The sequence below is a fragment of the Varroa jacobsoni genome, unplaced genomic scaffold (assembly GCF_002532875.2).
Source record: "Varroa jacobsoni isolate VJ856 unplaced genomic scaffold, vjacob_1.0 scaffold_253, whole genome shotgun sequence".
In the NCBI taxonomy this organism is placed as follows: Eukaryota; Metazoa; Arthropoda; class Arachnida; order Mesostigmata; family Varroidae; genus Varroa; species Varroa jacobsoni.
This window is the reverse complement of record NW_019213155.1, coordinates 110,797-129,690: the sequence shown is the minus strand read 5'-3', so window position 1 is coordinate 129,690 and position 18,894 is coordinate 110,797. Positions and strand designations below refer to the sequence as shown.

The 18,894-nt window shown below is 38.3% G+C and overlaps 2 protein-coding genes across 5 annotated transcripts in view; one reads left to right on the top strand and one right to left on the bottom strand.

The window, feature by feature from the left end:
* Positions 1-737: 737 nt before the first annotated feature.
* On the bottom strand, positions 738-14,191 carry LOC111258620 (8-oxo-dGDP phosphatase NUDT18). 2 transcript variants are annotated; one of them, XM_022830040.2, is made up of 10 exons: positions 13,269-14,190; positions 12,498-12,633; positions 9,417-9,568; positions 6,834-7,024; positions 5,715-5,882; positions 5,241-5,314; positions 3,800-3,904; positions 3,343-3,499; positions 2,021-2,104; positions 738-1,586 (listed from the first exon to the last, which is right to left on the bottom strand). In XM_022830040.2, exons 3-10 carry the CDS (start codon positions 9,523-9,525, stop codon positions 1,482-1,484), a joined length of 993 nt encoding a protein of 330 aa, XP_022685775.1. In that variant the 5' UTR covers positions 9,526-9,568; positions 12,498-12,633; positions 13,269-14,190; the 3' UTR covers positions 738-1,481. The 2 variants fall into 2 exon arrangements, with proteins under 2 accessions (XP_022685775.1, XP_022685776.1); XM_022830041.2 differs by lacking the exon at positions 5,715-5,882 and having other exon boundaries at positions 13,269-14,191.
* A 2,567-nt stretch (positions 14,192-16,758) lies between these two features.
* The window catches only part of LOC111258616 (uncharacterized), a 6,124-nt gene continuing 3,988 nt past the window's right edge, over positions 16,759-18,894 (top strand). For 2 of the 3 annotated variants that reach the window (XM_022830030.2, XM_022830028.2), the window contains exons 1-3: positions 16,759-16,937; positions 17,077-17,231; positions 17,607-18,730. In XM_022830030.2, the coding sequence (XP_022685765.2) occupies positions 16,895-16,937; positions 17,077-17,231; positions 17,607-18,730 (1,322 nt within the window). In that variant the 5' untranslated portion in view covers positions 16,759-16,894. The remainder of the gene's footprint in view (positions 16,938-17,076; positions 17,232-17,606; positions 18,731-18,894) is intronic. The other variant, XM_022830029.2, reaches the window with a different exon arrangement.

Genomic DNA, 18,894 nt, shown 5'->3' with positions numbered 1-18,894 from the left:
GTAAATCGACCACTGTTCTATATATGACAGCGCTTGCCTTCTTGCGTAATAATCTACCGAATTATTGCACTTGCCATTATGTCTTACTTTTTCTGAGGCCATTTGCCGTAGGAACTCTGCTAATATCTACTAAAGTTTAGCTTAGAATCTGTGAACACAAATAATTATTTTGCAACATTGTTACAGAATGCGTGAAAGTAGATAGACGCCTATTTCTTAGCCTTCACTGTTATATTTGAAATATATGTTTATCATTGGCTCCCAGAAAAAGACTGTTATAAAAACCGAAGTATGCCGATAAGTCTCGAAAAGACTTTGTTGATTCGTTTCTATCGAACGATCGTACTGGAGCTTGCATGTATTTTGCGCCCAAACCAATTCGCGGCCAGCATTTTGGCCAAATTGACGAGCCAAATTTGAATAGAAATAGGGACAGAAGATGATGCATTAGAGAAGTATGTTTTACTTGAAGACTGCTTAAAAAACGAGTTGGAAGTTTTCCGTTTTCGAAAATGTGATAATAAATACGAGATTTTTTGCATACTGTCAAAATCTTAGAATAATTTATTTACAATTATTTATTTACAATGTTAAATTAAGAATTTAGGATACTGTCATAGATCGCTGATTGAACGACACTACTACGAACCCATATTTATAAAATTAAATGCATTTGTGTACCTGCTAACTCGCGTGTGATAATACAACTAGCTAAGAGAAATTATTGTATCGTTTGCTTATATATATATATATATATATATATATATATATAATATATATGTATAAAATAGCACTTAATTTTTAACAAATTACGGGACAGTAGGCTATACATTTAACGAAAAATGTGTTATTATCTAACCCCATACCTTATCGTATTGTGTACAATGTCAGGTTATGATAATCGATGGATATTACTTTGTGAGTGGTTTGCCAGTGATTTCTAACGATTTCGGTGTTTAGATGCTAATTTGTTAAAACAAAATTACCCACATATATCTAGTAAAAGATTTTCCTGGCACTATGGAATCTTTGTATAGTTGGTTGGTATCAAAACGCTTGCGACCAGAGATATTAAAAGAAATTTAGTAATTCATCAATAAAACATACATTAAAGTTAATGTTGAATGATGTTAGACGTTTCAACTAACGTGAGCACGTTGTTCGTGGTGCTCCTTGGGGCAATTTTGTTGCCGGGACAGGTTTTTGTTTTCGTAGTTGCGATACAAACAAATGAGTGAAGTGTCTTACCTTGAAAAGAGTATCAGACCCTGGTTCAAAGACACTCGAACCCTAATATACGGCATCCATTCGCAAGGTCAGTATTTGACTACAACGAGAATTTTCTGCTAAAAATGGAAGACCTAGCAGTTCAGCATCATCTTGTGGCTCTCTATGTAGTAGAGAGGCCAGCAAGCCGTATGGACTTGTGTGCTTTTATATAGCTATCACTCAGTGTGTTATCACTCGTCTGAGTGTTTCAATTAGACCGTCAGAGCAGTAAGAGTATGAGGTTTAATTTTCGCCTGAAGCTGATCAGCTAATTGTGTACTGATTTCAAGCCATGTGTAGCTTGGACACAAAGACACCTGAAAGAGGCCAGAAAAAGCATCTTTATTTCTTAGCCTTTTTAAACAATCTTTAGTATATACGAGTCTTTTGCAAAAAATAAAAAACGAATTCGTTATAATGCTAGAATAAGTCTAACGTATCACTCAGACGGTTCAAGATTATTCGCAAGTCACAGCATTAACAGTGGGAGGAGTCAGTTCTTAATACGATTGTTCAAGAATAGCATGTCAATCAACATTAATATTTTTATATTGTTATGTTACAAATGCTATTTTCCAACACTGCGTTTATGCTCCAAATGAAGACTTCCAAATTTTACGTAGTAGACAAAAGGGCTTCGACGCAAATACATGTTTGTCGCGAAAGTGCTTCAAATAAGCACATAATGTATATTTGACTGATATTTATATGCTTTTATTTAATACTAATCAAATATCAATTATTGAATTACCTCTTCGAGACAGTTTTTGCACGAAACTAGCACGCTCAGACATAGTCCGTCATTAGCATGGATCGGTGTACCATCATGTTCCACCTATAACGTTAATCAGTTGAAACGTTTTATATCAGAGAATTTAATTAAAATAATCTGTATATTTGAACAAGCAATAGTACACAACCTCCGCCTGTTTTCTACCTATAGGCATTCATGCTCATGCATATTATTTCTGACACACATTATCGATGTTACACATATGCACCTTTCCAATTCTAACCTAAAAGTGAACCTAAACTCTAAACTCGTAGCACTTGCCCTGTTGGACCAGCTCTGTTATTCTTCTCCTCGCCGTTTCGTTGTTGTTTTCTCATTGAGAATTGTGAGTAGCCCGCTTTTGCAATCCGACTACATTACCCAAATTATCATCATTTTTTTCCTATGTTATTTCACTTCACTTGATTTTTAGCAAATTGGGCAAATCATTCCAACAATATTTCTATGATGCTTCGACTGTTCAAGTATTAACTATTCCTATAGCGCATTCTAATTATCCTGTTACCTTGACCCAGGGGTCATATCCGTCTGTGCCAATGATTGCTTGCCCTCATTGCGCAAGAGATGTCATTCTATACCGTTGACTTGGTATTCCTTGTCGTTATTTAGCGATTTCAATGTGAAACTAACCTCAGCTTTTAAAATTCTGTATAAATATTACACCGTTTAAAAAAACAAGCAAACGAACAATGTCGGAACTTTGGTGTTTCTTCTCAATATGTTAACAATAATTTTTAACCGTATAGTGAAGAAAAAAGTGTTTTACTTCACGCTAAAAAATAGAAAACGTGTATTTTTTTATTTGAACTCTCTACCAATTGCAAAGAATCGTAGAATACTTTTCAGATTTAGGTATTCTTTATCGTTAAGAGACAAACCCAAAGAGGTCATCCTTCTCCGGTAGGCTTATATTAGAGTCTATCAGAAAGTTAATATGGGTCATACTTTTTTGCATAAAGTGTGTTTATAGCTGGTCGACACACAAATGTATACATACGAAGATACGAATTCGTTTAAAATTATTGGATAGAAAATTGGCGTTACAAAGTGCTTTTATTTTAGGGATTAGTTTTACAGTTTTACTTCACTATGGAAGTTATTTATTCATTTAATAAACCTTCGAAGGGTCCTGTATTCACACGTTATACCACGTGCTTGTCGTTACGTGAATTTTTTGATTCCTGCTTATTTTGCTTTTTTTTTTCTACAAGCATTAGTATATTAAAATAATATTTAAGCGAATTAAAACTCGTAACTTGACCGATTAGTTTAATAATTACCGATAAAACTCCATGGGGTTTGTGAGGCGGAGGATCATTGATGAAAACATGATTCATGAATCTTTTGAGGGCAGTATGAACACTACGCATGGGGTTGATCTCTGTTAGGGGCACGTGAGGATAGCCTTTCTCTGAAACAAGCACGTGCACCCGGTTGCTGCATTCAAAAATACCGGAACAAATTGCAGGGAAAAGTAAGTATGATAGTTTCGAAAGGTACAAGTACTTCTTACGCTATTTCGGATTCAGATACTTAAAATACAGCAAGAACGCAAAAATCTAGCTTAAGCACAGCTCTTATTTTTTCTCCGAACAACTTTGGTATAAATAAACTCTATAAGGGTTCATTCTTCAAACGTCTTTTAGATGGTTTGTGACCTTAGTAGACCTGGTGCGTGAAATAATTTTACATTAAATAGGCACAATAAGTAACTGCCAGCAACGGTTATGTACTTACTTGAGCTTTTTCTTGATAATACAGACGATCCGAAGATAGAGTTTGCAGTGGCTTTTTACTGCTGGTAAGGAGAAATTCACTCGGCGTAAATCGGAAAAATATTGCCTGAAAATCGTGCCCACAAAACGACTTTCCCATATATTTTGGTGCTACGAACAAATCCGGCTGACTTTAAAATTGAATAACTTTCAAGCTAATTAGGCTGTAATGACAATTTCTCAATACACCTTAGATCTATACTTTTTTTTGCACATTGGTCCCACGATTCTTGCATATTCTAGAAAGCCCTTTGCGTTCTTATATATAATTTGTCAATTCACGGCTGCTCGACGTAAATCAATAGTAGGCTATGCCTGCTTTTCAATTGCCTTTTAATGGCATGAAAAGCCCCGTAGTCACACGGGCTAAAGTCAGAGAATAAGCTAATTGAACCTAACGTTGGGTGTTTCTTTGCTTAACCCAGCGCGTAATTTAAGCATAGCGAAGTAAACAAACCGCGTGCTATCGATTATTTGTTTTTGAAAAACTCGAAATACCGGGCTTCGTTCATTGTTTCATCTTCAGCGAATACTTCATAGTTGCAGATGCCCCTCGTGTCCATTGCAAATACCATATACCAAATATGTTCGACTCTACTCGACTCGACCTCTTTCCAGGATGACACGATTTTTTCGTTTGTTCGCTTTCTGGTTGGTGGTAAATATTGAATCAGACCTCGTCGATGGCAACCGTATGCTTCAAGCTGTTTTTTTTTTGCTGATTAAAATTGCACGTGGGATACACCACCATACGCATTTCCAGCTGAGCTACAGTTAAATCCGCAGAAACCCATTCTTCATTCAGTTCCTGCGTTTTCTGTATTTATGGTATAACTCTGTAACACATTATATGTAAAATGCTATTTTAGCTCAATAATACATTGAGAGCACTGCTTTCGTGAAATGCTTTTTGATTGTGGCTATGCGCTTTTTTGTCGGGTTCTGACACCTGGTTGTCTCTATGCTGATTTTCAACGCACCAATCACCGTTTCTGAAACATTTGCACTATTTATGCTTCCGCGTGGGGCCTGCTTGTCTAACGTCTTCACTAATCCTCGATGTATTTTCGCACCGATGTGGCCGTCGACAAAAACATGAGCGCTAAGCATTGATTTTCGAAACTAAAGGACATTTTTCTCACTGAACTTATCTCTTTGGAGCAAACTCAGTTGGATTTCACTCACAAGTTTCTGTAATATTGAAACCAGTTATAACATGATTAATGTTTACCAACGGCACGCAGTCTGAAAGTTACCTAGTTTAACAGTCAAAATGGTTTTAAGAATGAAAACATTTTTTTCAAGATAATCTTCGATAACTGAATGAAATTGATTGTAAATCGCACAAAAACGTACGTCATTTAACAAAGGATCTGAACTACCAAATGGCAATGGTAACTCACCTTGCTCTGTCAATGACGTTGATGATGTCTTTGCCTCGTAGACTCAGGGACGAAATATTGGAAACCCAGGCCGCCTGCAACGCGAAAAGTTTTTCCTTGAACTTTTTTAAACGCCTTTTACATGGCCCTCAAGTCATTGGTGATTTGATTATCCCGAGCCCTGACTAAATGTGAGTTACAGTTTTTATTAAAATTAAAGTATTAATTATTCCCTTGATAAGCATCCCTGACGATTGGATTCTCCCTCTAGTAGTGTGTAAACAAGAAGGAAGCCATAACCGTAATGGTAACGGAGCTTTAAAGTTGGCTTCACCTGTGGAGATAATTTGTGGCCTCGCATCAGTGGCATCATCTGTTTTTCCATGAATATGTTATGATGAGACATTGGAGCCATTATATTTGGTGTGGAACGCGACAAATTATTCTATCGACATAAATATTAGTTGGATTTATACCTATCTTAGAGAGACAAACCTGAAGCGATTCGGCGTCTGCCTCTGCGACCGTCTTAAGTTTGCCACCTATAATTTCGCCAGTGAAAATAAAGCGGTACCAGGAACCTTTTGCAGTTTCTACACAGAGTAACGACTGTGGGTGAAAATCTAGTCCGGTCTCTTCGAAAACTTCGCGTCGAACAGCCTCCTAATGGTTTAAAAAAAATGTAGATATGTGCTAAAGAACACGTATTCTTTTAAATAGAAAAAAATTGTGATGATATTCTTGGAAAAATATAGTAGTAGCTTACCAAACAAATAATGTCTATTATTATTAGTTATGATTGTTTTCACTGTCGTTATTAAAAATGTATGTTAGACTAGACGAGCAAATATATGTATATATAGTAAGAATGCTGATTGGTCACTTCTTCCCAGTTAGAGTCCACCTTCAGCCTACTTTTCAGCAACGTTCGTGATTCGAGCTAGCTAAGGCAACATTTAATATGCGAAAATAAGAAAAATCCCCGTAGATATCCATTTGCCATATCCAGTTGCCATTCGTTTGACTAATTCATCCAACTGCTTCGACACCGCTTACGAAGCCTATTCTATTTTAATGCCGACATGATAACCAATATCATTATTATTATTATTATTATCAGTGTTGGGGCTGTAAGCTTATTTGGGTTCGAAACTAGTTACGGACGGACACACTTTGACTACCGACGAAGAATTTGAGTAATGGTAAAATGATATATGTTCTAATGCTTGTTCCTTCTCGGGTCCTTCACGTTGTTTGTATCGAATTCTGGTACTATCCTGGTACTATACTATATATTCAATGTTATATTTTTCAGACAGGAAGCTTGTCATAGAGAGGACAACTGTTTAGAGTCAGAGGTAAAGAGATCCCTCTTGCATTTTCGATAGCTCAGCTTACATATGCCTATTAAATAAGTTGTAAGAAAATATGCTGAGTTATTCGAAATTGTTCAACAACCGCCCAGTCATAAAAAAGTACCACAATTACTCAAGCTTAGATCTACACGTGGAAAGCATATGGTCAAAATTTGAAGGAAAGCTCGTATTCCAAAAATATCAGTTTTAAAATACTTTGCAATTGCAAAATGCTCAGAAAAGCACAATGGTCACTTACAATGATCTGTTCACCAGGTTCGACCCTCCCTGCAGGAAGATACCAAGTGCCCGCACAGGACACCTTTGCTTCTTGCATTAGAAGCACTTCGCCTTTGTCATTGAAGACGACCGCACCAGCGATGTACGTCACATTTTTCATCAAAACGGGACGAAAGTCGGCTGTACACTGAGACTCGACTCCTTTCGTAGCTGCCGATGTTGTAGATACAAAATAGCAAACACGAAGAAGAGTAGAATCATTAAGGACATTAAACGGCTCGTCGAGCTGGCACTAGATCAGCTCGTAAATGTTATTCTGCTGAATTCCGAAAAGGACAAAGGTTTATCTTCGCTCGTCAACGCAGTAGAATAGACGGCTATTTTTTAGCTGTAGAGCTTCAGAAATCACCGCTTCGATGTCTGTAATGGTATGGCATATTTCGAAATAAAAGTGCTCTTGACCTGACTAAGCTCAGTAGGCACAGCAAACACTACAATGCATTTCTTAAATTATGATGCACGTATCGGATAGTATTTTCCCATGCGATGGTGATCGACAATGACGATGGACTTGGCGATAATAAACCGCAGAAGACTCGAGTTGACTAATCACAACAAATATTTGGTTGAAATACATACAAATATAGCTTCAAGTAAGCTTGTTATATATTGGCTCCACTTCTTTCGAAATATATAGTTTCTAGCATACAAGTATATGATTGGGGTCTATCAACAGTTTAAGAGAGCACTAAAACAAAAAAAAACGGTTGAACGCGTCATTACGTTCACGAACACTACAATGCAGTGGATACTATGCCCTAAAGAAGTAATAGGAAAATGTGAATGGAAAAATCCCACGTATCAGAAACCGTCTAACTATATACTCGTACACGAGATCGGGAGTTGTTTCCTAAAAGTGGAACCTCAAATACATTCTGTTCTTGCATAAAAATGACGCTGTCTCTGTATGTGTCATTTAGAGTTAGTTTAGTTATTCCTATACATAGACTTTCGCACGAATCTGCATCCACCGGCTAAAGGAGTCCACACAAATGTAACTACGAAGTCCTTCCGTGGCGAGAAGCGGGGTTTGGAGCATTTTGGTTTAACGTAAAGACTGTAAAACCGTGTATGGTCCTCACACATCCGTCACATATCTGCACCCGTTTTACACTGATCGCGACATAGGAATCCCACTTGCTATTTCCGCACGTGGCTACTACTCAAAGAAAATTCTACCGTAACTTTTGTTTTCTATTTTTCATTAAATACACTTATCAGGTGTCCCTACAGTTATCGATTCACTGCTGAATGGAAAACGACTGACCGTAGAAAGCTTTATTCAAAAGAAGTAAAATTTATAGTGCATGGGATAAGCGGTTCTACCCGCAATATCTATATAAAATATTTATGGGTGTTACACTTTGTCTCAATTTTACAATAGTTAGGTATTTCAATCTCTCTCTTAAATCTCTCAAAAAATCAGCCATCTCATCTTGAACGTCGATCATGCCACTGTTGGATAGCAATCGTCTGTCTGTCTGTCTGTCTGCCGGACATTCTTAATCAGTATGGAACTATCATGGCCGGCAAGTCCATACACGACAATCATTGTAATAATTTCGTACGCCCACATAAATATATGCCCATATAAGGCGTATTAGTACATGTTCGATCCTAGTGAAAAAAAGACGAAAAGCAAAGTTAAGGTGCATGAACGACTGATGATATCGGCTGACTCCGTTGCTCTTATGTGACAGTGCAAAGAAGAAGAAACAACAACGATAACCAGGTAGCGTGTTGGTATGACGAGCTTCGCCGTGATTATAACTGCGAGTCGTACCATTCAATAGCGTCTGCTGCCTTCATAATAGATGACTGCTCGTATTGCTGGTGATAACAATTGTCGAAGACGTGGTCGCAAAATGCTTGTAGCGAGTACAGTAAATAACGCCATGAATGAACAGCCAGGCCAACAAAGTTTCGCAAAACACATAGATTACGAAAGGACTCTGTTACCCGTCCTCTGCTGTAGATAGCTTCTCGTTTGGGTTGAGTAATTGGTGGCTATGAGAGCCAAGCTTGGTATGGTAATAGCGATATTCATATTGATGGTGCTCACGTTGCTGTGGAACAAGGCGTTTTCGGACGGCGGCTAGGCGACGCCGTTGACAAAAACAGCACCAGACAGAGAAGTGGGAAGTCATCGTTAGCTCCTTGATTCGTTCGCGCCCAGTCAGCTGAATGCTTCGGTGCGTCGATAGCGCATGGCTTACGTCCAAGCCCGAGTCTACATGGACCGCTCGACTTAGTTCTTGTTGCTGTTAGATACTAAAGCTTTTTATAGCCAAAACGACAATATGGCCTAAGACCAGGAGAGATTACACTGATATGTCGTGATCAATTCGCGCTGTCGTTCCCACCTGGAACGATACTTCCGATTTGACACGAGCATTGCAATTGGGTCATCCAGAATTGATTTATGTTCATACGATTATCTCATGTTAAGGATCCCGTTATTTCCATAGACGTCACGAACACTAAACGAACAGCTAACGCCGTATTCCAGTTACTGAAAATTCGATACATTGACAAGACTTACCAAGTTCAGCCAATTGATCCTGGATACTATAGTCAACACATCCAGCTCCATCATCATTAACAGCCTCCCCGCGAACGACATCCTCCAAAATATTTTCAATTCGTTCCATATCTGGACCCAAACGAAAGAGCCTCGTGAAATGTACACTTTACCTGTAAAATACAGTCAAGACAAATGTTTTACGGTTTTCCAGGCAAGGGAAATCCTAAGTACAAGTTATGCTAAATTGCTTTAACTCGAAATGGCAATCTTTTCGTATCTCGATCAGTAGCAGCCAGAGCTTAATTAGAAAAGAACAACGTGCTATCTAGAACCCTGATGTCTCGATGGAGAACCGACTAGACTGCTTAATACAAATGCCGCAGAGATCCGCCGCACATGCGCTTGATGTATTTATAATTTTTATTTATATAATTATGAATTATATATAATAAAATATAGCAATGAAATGCAGTAATCCAAGTGCTCTATCCATTCAGGATAAATTGCTTATTTTTGTAGCTAAAAAATATTGTTTAAAATGGTTTATTTCATCCCATTTTATTATGTCAATTAAGGAAAAAGGGTAACTACTTATGGATCATGTCAACCGATCAGTATTTTTCAATTAGCTAGAGTATTAAAATTTCATGATAAGGGCACTCTTCCGTGAGACGGGAAGCATCGTAAGGTCCTGAAATTGTCTCAATAAAAATTGTTATCACAACGAATGTAGTAGAAAGGTAGAAATAATAAAAGAAAATCATATTGGTATTTTGTTAATGTCGCTTTTGTAACCAGGATCGCTCAGGTGGTGAGGATAACAGGCCGTGTCTCGGGAGGCAGTGTAGCTAAATCCAATAGATCTTAGAGACGTAGGCATGTATTACAAATTGACATAAGACAACGTATACTAGTGGAACTAGCAGCGCTAGCTAATAGTTCGGTGGCGCATCGTGCCGGAAAAAACTTGTAGGCAATGAAGATCCCTTCTTCTTATTATATCCATAAATGGGCAAGCGTCCGTAGTCAAGGTATAATGTAGTTTTTTTTACGAACGGGACGTACAGGTCGACGTAAAGAAAAGGAGAAAAATAGCCACGAGCATTTCTTAATCGGGCTCATATAACAGTATATTTTTGCCGTAAGAAAGTGCTTATTGCTGACATTTCGGCCGATAGGTTATTACAGCAACTGAGCTGTCAATGTACGCTTTTCAGTGGGAATTCTATTTAATAACAGATAGATCCACTGCTGAAAAACTCTAGCCTTTTTATACAGCGGTCAGGTCCATGAGCGAAGAAATAACACGGGGGCCCGTTGCATCATAAAAAATAGCAGCTCCGGCAATAAACAGCACAAAAGAAACATAGAAACTAAAGACGGGCTAATGAAAGTGATGTTGTTAAGACCGTCTTCAATTCAGGAATTTATAGCTTGCTAATTGTACAACTGTAGTTATTATGATCGTAACGAGGTGAAGCCGTTTCTACTTTTGGATTACATCTTCGTCAAAAAGCATATTATATATATATTATATATATAATTAGTTTTTCAATATATATTAAAAAAATTCTGAAACGTGAAAGTACTGAAGTAAAATAAGCATTTTTTTAATTTAAGTCTACATTGCATCAGAATATTTCTTATATCTTATCCTTCGTCAGTGAAACAATTGCATGCAGTGACGACGAAATCGTAATAAACCCGGAAAATTCACGAATAAAGCTTTCTGACTAATTGAACCCCAGCTTACCATACGGTAAATAGACCTTTACATCCCACTACTTATTCGACTAAAAACAAGCTATATGGAAAAGTTTTTTTCTCTCTGTAAAAACTTTAATTAACATATTTAGGGCGATAACATACCCGGTTTTGATATTTGCTCACGCAACATATTTTCTTTTTTGATTTTTGTGTTTTTATTCATATGCAAAATATCTACGCTCTTATGATTTTTATAAGATTTATAAAAAAAATCTCGAAAAAATGAAGATCCGAAAAATTCGACGTTGTCCTATGTTCTAGAAGATTTCCAAGTTGATAAAAAATTTACGGCAAATTTAAAAAAAAGTAGCAACTACTGTAGTATAGTTACTTGGCACGTGAATAGTCGCCAAAGCATAGAATATTCAAACGATTACTATCAGAGCTACAATTTTATATAATAAATCCGATAAACATTTCGACCTGAACTGTAATTATTTTCTAGCTAACCATTAGGAGAGTTATTTTTTTTCGCATAGCAAAAGGGATTTGCCGAAAGCTTGAAAATTGTACTTCAGTAATGGCCTGCTGAGTTTGCTGATAAATAAACTTAATAAATAAATAAACTTTTTTTCCGTAAAGTTCAACTTTGTTCAGAAGACAAATGCGAAAAAAAAATGTTTCGTATAATTGTCTGCTAGTAGCACCTAGAGCTGAAGTGTCAGAAACGAATATCTTATATAGCATCTCGCCATAGTTAATTTATTATTACACAAGTTATTGTTATTACTAGAACACAAGTTGCATGAATGAAGAAAGAAGTCTGTTATTTTCTTTTACCTTAGTCTTAACATCGAATTCTTGTAAGAGCTTTTTCTAGGTAAGTCAGCAAAAAACTTAAACTTAAGTTTCAAATATTTAACTTATTTTAAAGAAACTATTTTATAAACATATGTTCGACGTGTATTATTGCCGTCAAGCTACCCTGCGAGCCAAAGTATTGCAACTTATCTTCTTATCCTATCTGAAAAAGCTCTACTTTATTCCCAAGGGAATGAACGGCGTCACGAGCTTGGACGAAAACGATCGGCGTCGGCTTTCGTATTTGCTGGTCTATTATACAACGTTGCCTGTACGCGCCGTAATAGAGAAATAATTTTAATATTATACTAATATATATATATATCCAAACTAGGAGTATCAATAAAAATCACACTTTAACACTTAATGGGGCCCCCGAATAGCTCATCAGACCAAGTAACGAGTAATTGTTTATAGTCTCCCTCTCACCCTTCCTTCTCTCCTTCTCGTCATATCGTCCAATATTGTTCTGTTCGTATACTAGTAAACTACTTCGTAATTTTATTCGATCGTCATGTCCGCATGTGATACCTGTTTCAGTAAGAATACGGCAAAGCACATCCAAAGCTATCCGTAAGACTTGTCGGGTCGTATATCGGTGAAAAGCCCAAGAACATATTCCGCTTGCAATTTGTCAACGCGTCATGACAGCATATGCAAGTTTATCCTGAAAATGTTAAATACAGTATTATTCTATATCTGTTATTACACATTTTTGGTCTGTAATTAACTAACGGTCTATATATTATATAGATCTATATGCATGAGTGAGATTGGATTGAGACAACAAGCAATTTTTTCCGTCACTTCGTAATAGCAGTCGTTCATCTTAAGTTTAAAAGCAATTTTCGCGTACATTTCACTAAAGTCCCAATATTTGACGCGTTGTATTGCTTTCCGTTCGATCTACTCTTACTTAAGAGTATATTCTATATGTCCATCCAATACTACTCGGATATTACTGACGTAACAACGTTAAAGATATGTCAAAAACGAATTAAAACATAAGGCCTTCCAAGTAAGGCACCGCCAAAATATCTGTTGGATTATTTTTATTAAAAGCCATCCTGCGTACAACTTTTCCAGCTAGACGACTGGTGGGCATGTCGTACTTCAATTGTTGCTGTACGCTTTCTTTTCCCTTGACTTATATATATACCATGGACTACCCCATCTCTTAGAGAAAGAATCGCTTGTAGCAGATGTTCAACGTGGCGGAATGTGCTTTAGATTCTAACAACGTCTACATTCGAATACGAATTAGCAACTGTTGAATGCACCTGGCGTATAGAGAGCACTTACCACCACCGCTCGTTTCTTTTTGTTGCCCCTCTGACTAATCAGTTAAAAAACGTTCCTCTGAGTATTTAAGACAACACAAAAATCGTGGAGTTCACTTCATGCCAACCTCTAGGCTAATCGGCTGACTGTCAATCCGTATTTTCGAATTTAAGGCCTGACAATCGACAGGTGCCGATCACTGTCACCTGTCTGCTTACTTCCAGGCCGTACGGTTATTGATTTGCCACAACACAGCAGACCCTCATAGGAGGCAATAATAACAGTACAATTACTAAGGTCGATTCGGTCGTTTATTCAGCTGATTTTTTTTGCATGTATACGCACTCCGACGACGCCAGCAGCGCCAACAGCATTAAGCGTAGATCGACGAAAGCACGCTAACACCGAACCGAACGAAAGACCCGTGAAGAATGACGAAAAAACGGAACACTTTCCACCCTGCCAATATTAAAGGAAGTGGCTTCCTCTGCTGCTGAGGCCTATGTTGCCGCTCCCGCCGGCACTGCGGCTGCAGTGAAGTGCAGAGCAAAAATTTGGAATGACACCGGCGGTCGGCTTCCGAAAGCAATGGGAAAACAACATCAGCAGAACGAGGAGGAGACGAAGCTATGCTACTGCTACCAGGCTAAACGAATGTATCAGCAGCAGCGGCGGCGGCAACATAGTAAACATTTTTGGTGTGGTGATGATGGTGACGACGGTAAGCGCGCTCTTGTCATTACCTGTCGACAGCTGAATATTGTGTCGTTGTGTTACCTGCTCAAGGACCCTCTCCCTCGATTGCAAGTGCCTGGCACTACATAAAAGTCCAAACGAAGAGTGGCGCCCCTACCGACGACTGACAATGTTTCCGTCCGGCCAACGGCGGCTTGGGGAAGCGAGCGGACGTTTATAACGGAAACAGCATTGCAGCTGCTATGAAAATCTAACAAACGTGGGTCGTTACTTCAACTGAGTCTCCGGTTATTGCGAGACAGGCAGCAGGGAGAAACGATTGGCCACTTAGCAGTAGGAAAATAAATTTTTCGGTAATTTCTTTTGTCGGACGTTTTTTGGAAAAGAGTTGACAGCAGAGTTAGAATAGAGTAACGCGAAAAAACGGGTCGGTTCTAGCACGGTTTCCAAAGACGAGCTTTGGCGACATTAAAACGGCGTTCTTTCGGTCGTAATGTGCCACTGTGTTTGGGGACTCGCGCGACTAACTGATTTCTCCACTAGTGTGTCGGGCTAACGATATAGAACATCATAAACAGCTGGCCATGAGCCGCGGATGGTGTCGTTGTCGACTTGAATCGAATGTAGATCCTAATAATGTAGCGGGTGAGAGGATATCGAAAAGATCGTTTTCTCTCGTACCCAAAGCAAAGAAACGAATGTGTTCTGCACATCTGCACATAACATAGAACATAGGTCATTTAAAACTGGGTACAGTTCCTACATGTTGCATTTCAAAAGCCAGCAGCGGGCATTAGATAATGAATAGCTCGAGTACTTAATCTAGGCATACATTTATGATGGAAACAGTAAACGCAGATGATCAGTTCTGTTAAAAATAACTGTAGAAAAGCAGTCATAGTGCCAACCTTTAAGTAAATAACGTCAAATCAGTGTCTTCGATATTGTCCTTTTGGGTCCGTTAGTGAAAGCTATTTGAAGTTTGGCAAATGTTTTGTGACAAATATGAAATCATTCTTCAAAAACTATTATTTGAGATTTAGATTTAACTGAAATAGTAATAAAGCGCATCGTGTTTATTGTGATTTTGATCTTTCACCATTTTCTGAGCGTAACCTTTGTCTCGTTTCGTTGACTCGGAGCATTTTCAATATAATCAGATACAAAATACTCGAGTTTGTTCATGACGTATTGTATTTGGGTTATTTGCGGGGACGCCATTTGCTTGCTTTTGATAGAGCTTGACAGGATGTCGAAACTCGCAGCGTGCTTCTGACACAACGAAAAATATACGGTGTTTCGTTATTGGAGCAGAGCTTCGTTTGTGCTTCATTTGTCATTTTTGTCAAAGATTTCATCACATCCGGACGAATCGGCTATAATTCAGAATCACTGATCATGTTTTGCCAGTATGGATTAGATGTACGTACAACATAATGGAGCTCTACATTACACTGACAATTTCGAAGTTTTGCTTTCGAAGGGATAAGTAAATGTCTTGCCCATTACAGCCGCCCGCAAGCCGTTATCTCGTTGTCAAACATGCACACTAAATGCATTCATTCGCTCGCTAGAAGAACTTTACTGAGCATTGGAAGGCGCGAAGTCCGAGAGATAAGTTACATAGTATCTAGTCAGAATTGTCGTTTATGTAAAGGTTGTAATGTTTTTGTATTAAAAAGCTTCAAAAGGATTGGTATATACGTCAAGGTAGGACTTGTACCCATGTTGGCTTTTTGTATAGATGTGTTGGTATTTTTAAACGTAGTAGACAATTTTTGAAAGAGAATGTTGCCTAAGATCTGAGATTCTTGAAATCACATCGCTTTCTTCTAAAAAAAACAGTTCTTTCTGATCACGCTATAATGCACTTAATGCAGCACGTCGTGACATTTATTATCAGCTATATTTAACTGGTAATTCCCTTTGTCTTGATACGCTTCGGCATGGTGATTAACGTAGACGAAAGGATAATAGTTTTTCGTTAGTCAAACGCATCTACCAGGTCTCAGCAATAGGCTAGTTTCGGTTAAAGAACTGTTCAATTTACATTAATTATTATAGGTCAGAGGAATATATTACAAAGGATTGCTTTCATCAGATAGGAGCATCTGTCATCACTGAACCTTAAAATAATGATGTTACTAATTAATGGAAAACGTCTTGAAATAGTTGAGAGCTGTAGAAATTGCCTTTGTGTATAGTCTTCTATTCAACTACATTTTTGATTAAGTGTACTGCTTCACTGTATATGTTGCTGCCTTTGAATACAACAAATTGGCTTAGGTATACTGCAAACATCAATATTCGCCTTAATAATAGAAAGACACCTTAGTTTGTGATACTTAGGTGGTGTAGATAATATATTAACTGTACTTTTTTTTGGTTATGCCAATTTTAGCGAGAGTCGGGTAACAAACGGAACAGCAGGCACATTTAACGAGTACGCAATGGATGGTATTGAGGTCTATTTGCGTCTTAAACCTGTGGCTGCAGATGAGACGAAGATCGTTGAAATACATAGCGACCGGGCAATTATCATTAGTCCTTACGTTGCCGCCAGGCAAGTCGAACAGAGGAATGCTTGTCTTCTTCATTGCTTAGCCCACTACGGGTCCATGCATATAATATGAGCGCATACAAAAAAATTCATTATATATTAAGCGCTTTTAGGTATTTTTACCTTTCGGCATATACTCTAACTAAAGAATTATTTAATTAGGTTACTTCTCTATTCAGCGGCATAGAGTGACAAATGACCCTTGTTCAGATTCTCCCCCACATTTGCATCAGCTTTGACTTGTGTTTGCAGGTACGGGGCTATCAAAAAAAGTATCAAGTATACATTTGAGCATGTTTTTACCGTACAAAGTAGTCAGGCCGAAGTTTTCGACAGAGTTGCTAAACCATGCGTGCACGATGTATTGTCGGGCAGGCCAGCACTGATTTTCATGTATGGCTTCATTGGATCCGGGAAAACACATACGATAAGTGGTAAGTATACAGCTCAATCACTCGATGCATTCAAAACTAGTATAAATACTTATCGTTTGAAATCGTTCTGTATAATAGCATAATGGTTCGTAACTATTGTTGTTCCACGTCAGAGTAGTTTATATCTTTATTTCCTCAGGTATTCCTCAAAATGCAGGGATTCTGCCTCGCGCCTTGGACCTATTATTTAACAGTCTTCCTTCGAATTTGAAGGCGATGAAATTCATCTTCAAACCTGACGGACAGAACGGCTACGACGTTAACACGCAGGCCGGCGCAATGCTCGATCGTCAGGTACAAGCATGTTTTTTTCCTTTATTATTATCATTACTATTATTGTTTAGAAATGTTCGCTTTAATATTTATCCTGCTGGTAAGAGACTGCATTTAGTGTCATTATGGGGAAAGAACCCAAACAGGTCAAATCTCCAATGCGTAAGTGGGGTACGATGGGGTTGGATGTTAGCGTTATATTGAAATGGCGCTATTTCGCTGGAATTGCTAGATACATTCAGCATTGATAGGGATAAGCTTAAATCTGTTGATTGCAATCTCCAAGCTATTCATATCTTTCAGTATAATTATAAGTCCAACTAGCCCTAAGTCATGAAATAATTGTTTGCAATCTTTTTCATTACTATAAGTTCGCTATTTTGTGGTATATTGAAGCGGTTGCAGAACGCAATGTTGGCTAATAAAGATTCTATCACTTCGTCGTTGGAGCAAACTCCTGCGAAAATAAAGCACCAGAATGAGTATAAAGAATGGCTTAATCGACGCAAGGATTCTACGCGGGTTCGAAGTAACATTCCCGAATATTATAGGGTAGCAATTTTTGTCCAGTATATTGAAATATACAACGATAGAATATACGACCTTCTAGAAGAAAGTTGTACTGAGGTGCAGAGTCAAGCCAGGGGTCCGCAAGTGCTTTTACGCGGGGTAGATATGAAATATGCGTTTGGAGCTACTGAAATCGAGGTTGAAAATGCCGACGAGGCAATAGAGGCGTGGTTGCGTGGACAGAGTCGCAAACGGATGGCAAGGGCATCGATGAACACTGAAAGCTCACGAAGTCACTCAGTTTTCATAGTGAAGATCGTTCAAGGGCCGATTAACGAAAGATCTGGGGAAGTTCTGCAGGAAAAAGGAAACATTAAATCTACTCAACTGAACCTAGTCGATCTGGTTAGTTGTAAACAGCAAAAAACCAGCGGTGCATGCGGTGATCGTTTCAGAGACGCAACTAACATCAATCAGTCACTTACAGTACTGCGAAAATGTCTAGAGTATATGCGCAAAAATCAAGTAAGTCCAAATGCTCACAAGAATATACCGTATAGCGAATGCAAACTGACTGACCTTTTCAAGAATTTTTTCGAAGGTCGGGGCAAAGTCAAAATGGTCGCGTGTATCAATCCACGCGCCAAAGACCGTGCTCAAATCCTTGAAGTATTGAAATTTGCTGAGACCGCGCAAGAAATTGAACTTCAGCGAATTCGAGAGCCTGACAGGATACGGTCCTACATCGAACCAACACCAGCTCCGTCCCTTGACAGTGCCCAAAGAGTACCATCATGTAAATCAAATTGCGTTCCCGCCAATGACAGTGATGATAGTCACGAAGATAGTGATTACCACGACGATGGTGAAGTCGCAATGGCGATGGTTATGAAACAACTCGACGAGGCTAAAGAGTGGATGAGTACCAAAATGGTACGCGATGAAGCATCTAGGATTGTCAACGAGTGCACCAAAGAATGGGACGATGAGCGACGACAATTGAAAGCAAAGTAAGACTTTTTTTGTTCTGTCTAAAAACTATAGTATTTTGCTTACTATCCGTTTTTCTATGCTGATACTGCAAGTGCGTAAGAATTAGAGTGTCCTTCTTCGATTTTCCGACGTGCAAGCTGGTGAGAATATTTACGCAATTAGGAAACTACTATATATATAT

Bases quoted from the DNA above. Each gene is read 5' to 3' on its own strand.
- LOC111258620 (XM_022830040.2), bottom strand. From the start codon at position 9,525: ATGGAACGAATTGAAAATATTTTGGAGGATGTCGTTCGCGGGGAGGCT. The intron at 3,905-5,240 runs GTGAGTTACCAT...CACGATTTTCAG, and splicing joins AACGTCATTGACAGAGCAAG to GCAATATTTTTCCGATTTAC. The intron at 3,500-3,799 runs GTAAGTACATAA...TTTTGAATGCAG, and splicing joins ATTATCAAGAAAAAGCTCAA to CAACCGGGTGCACGTGCTTG.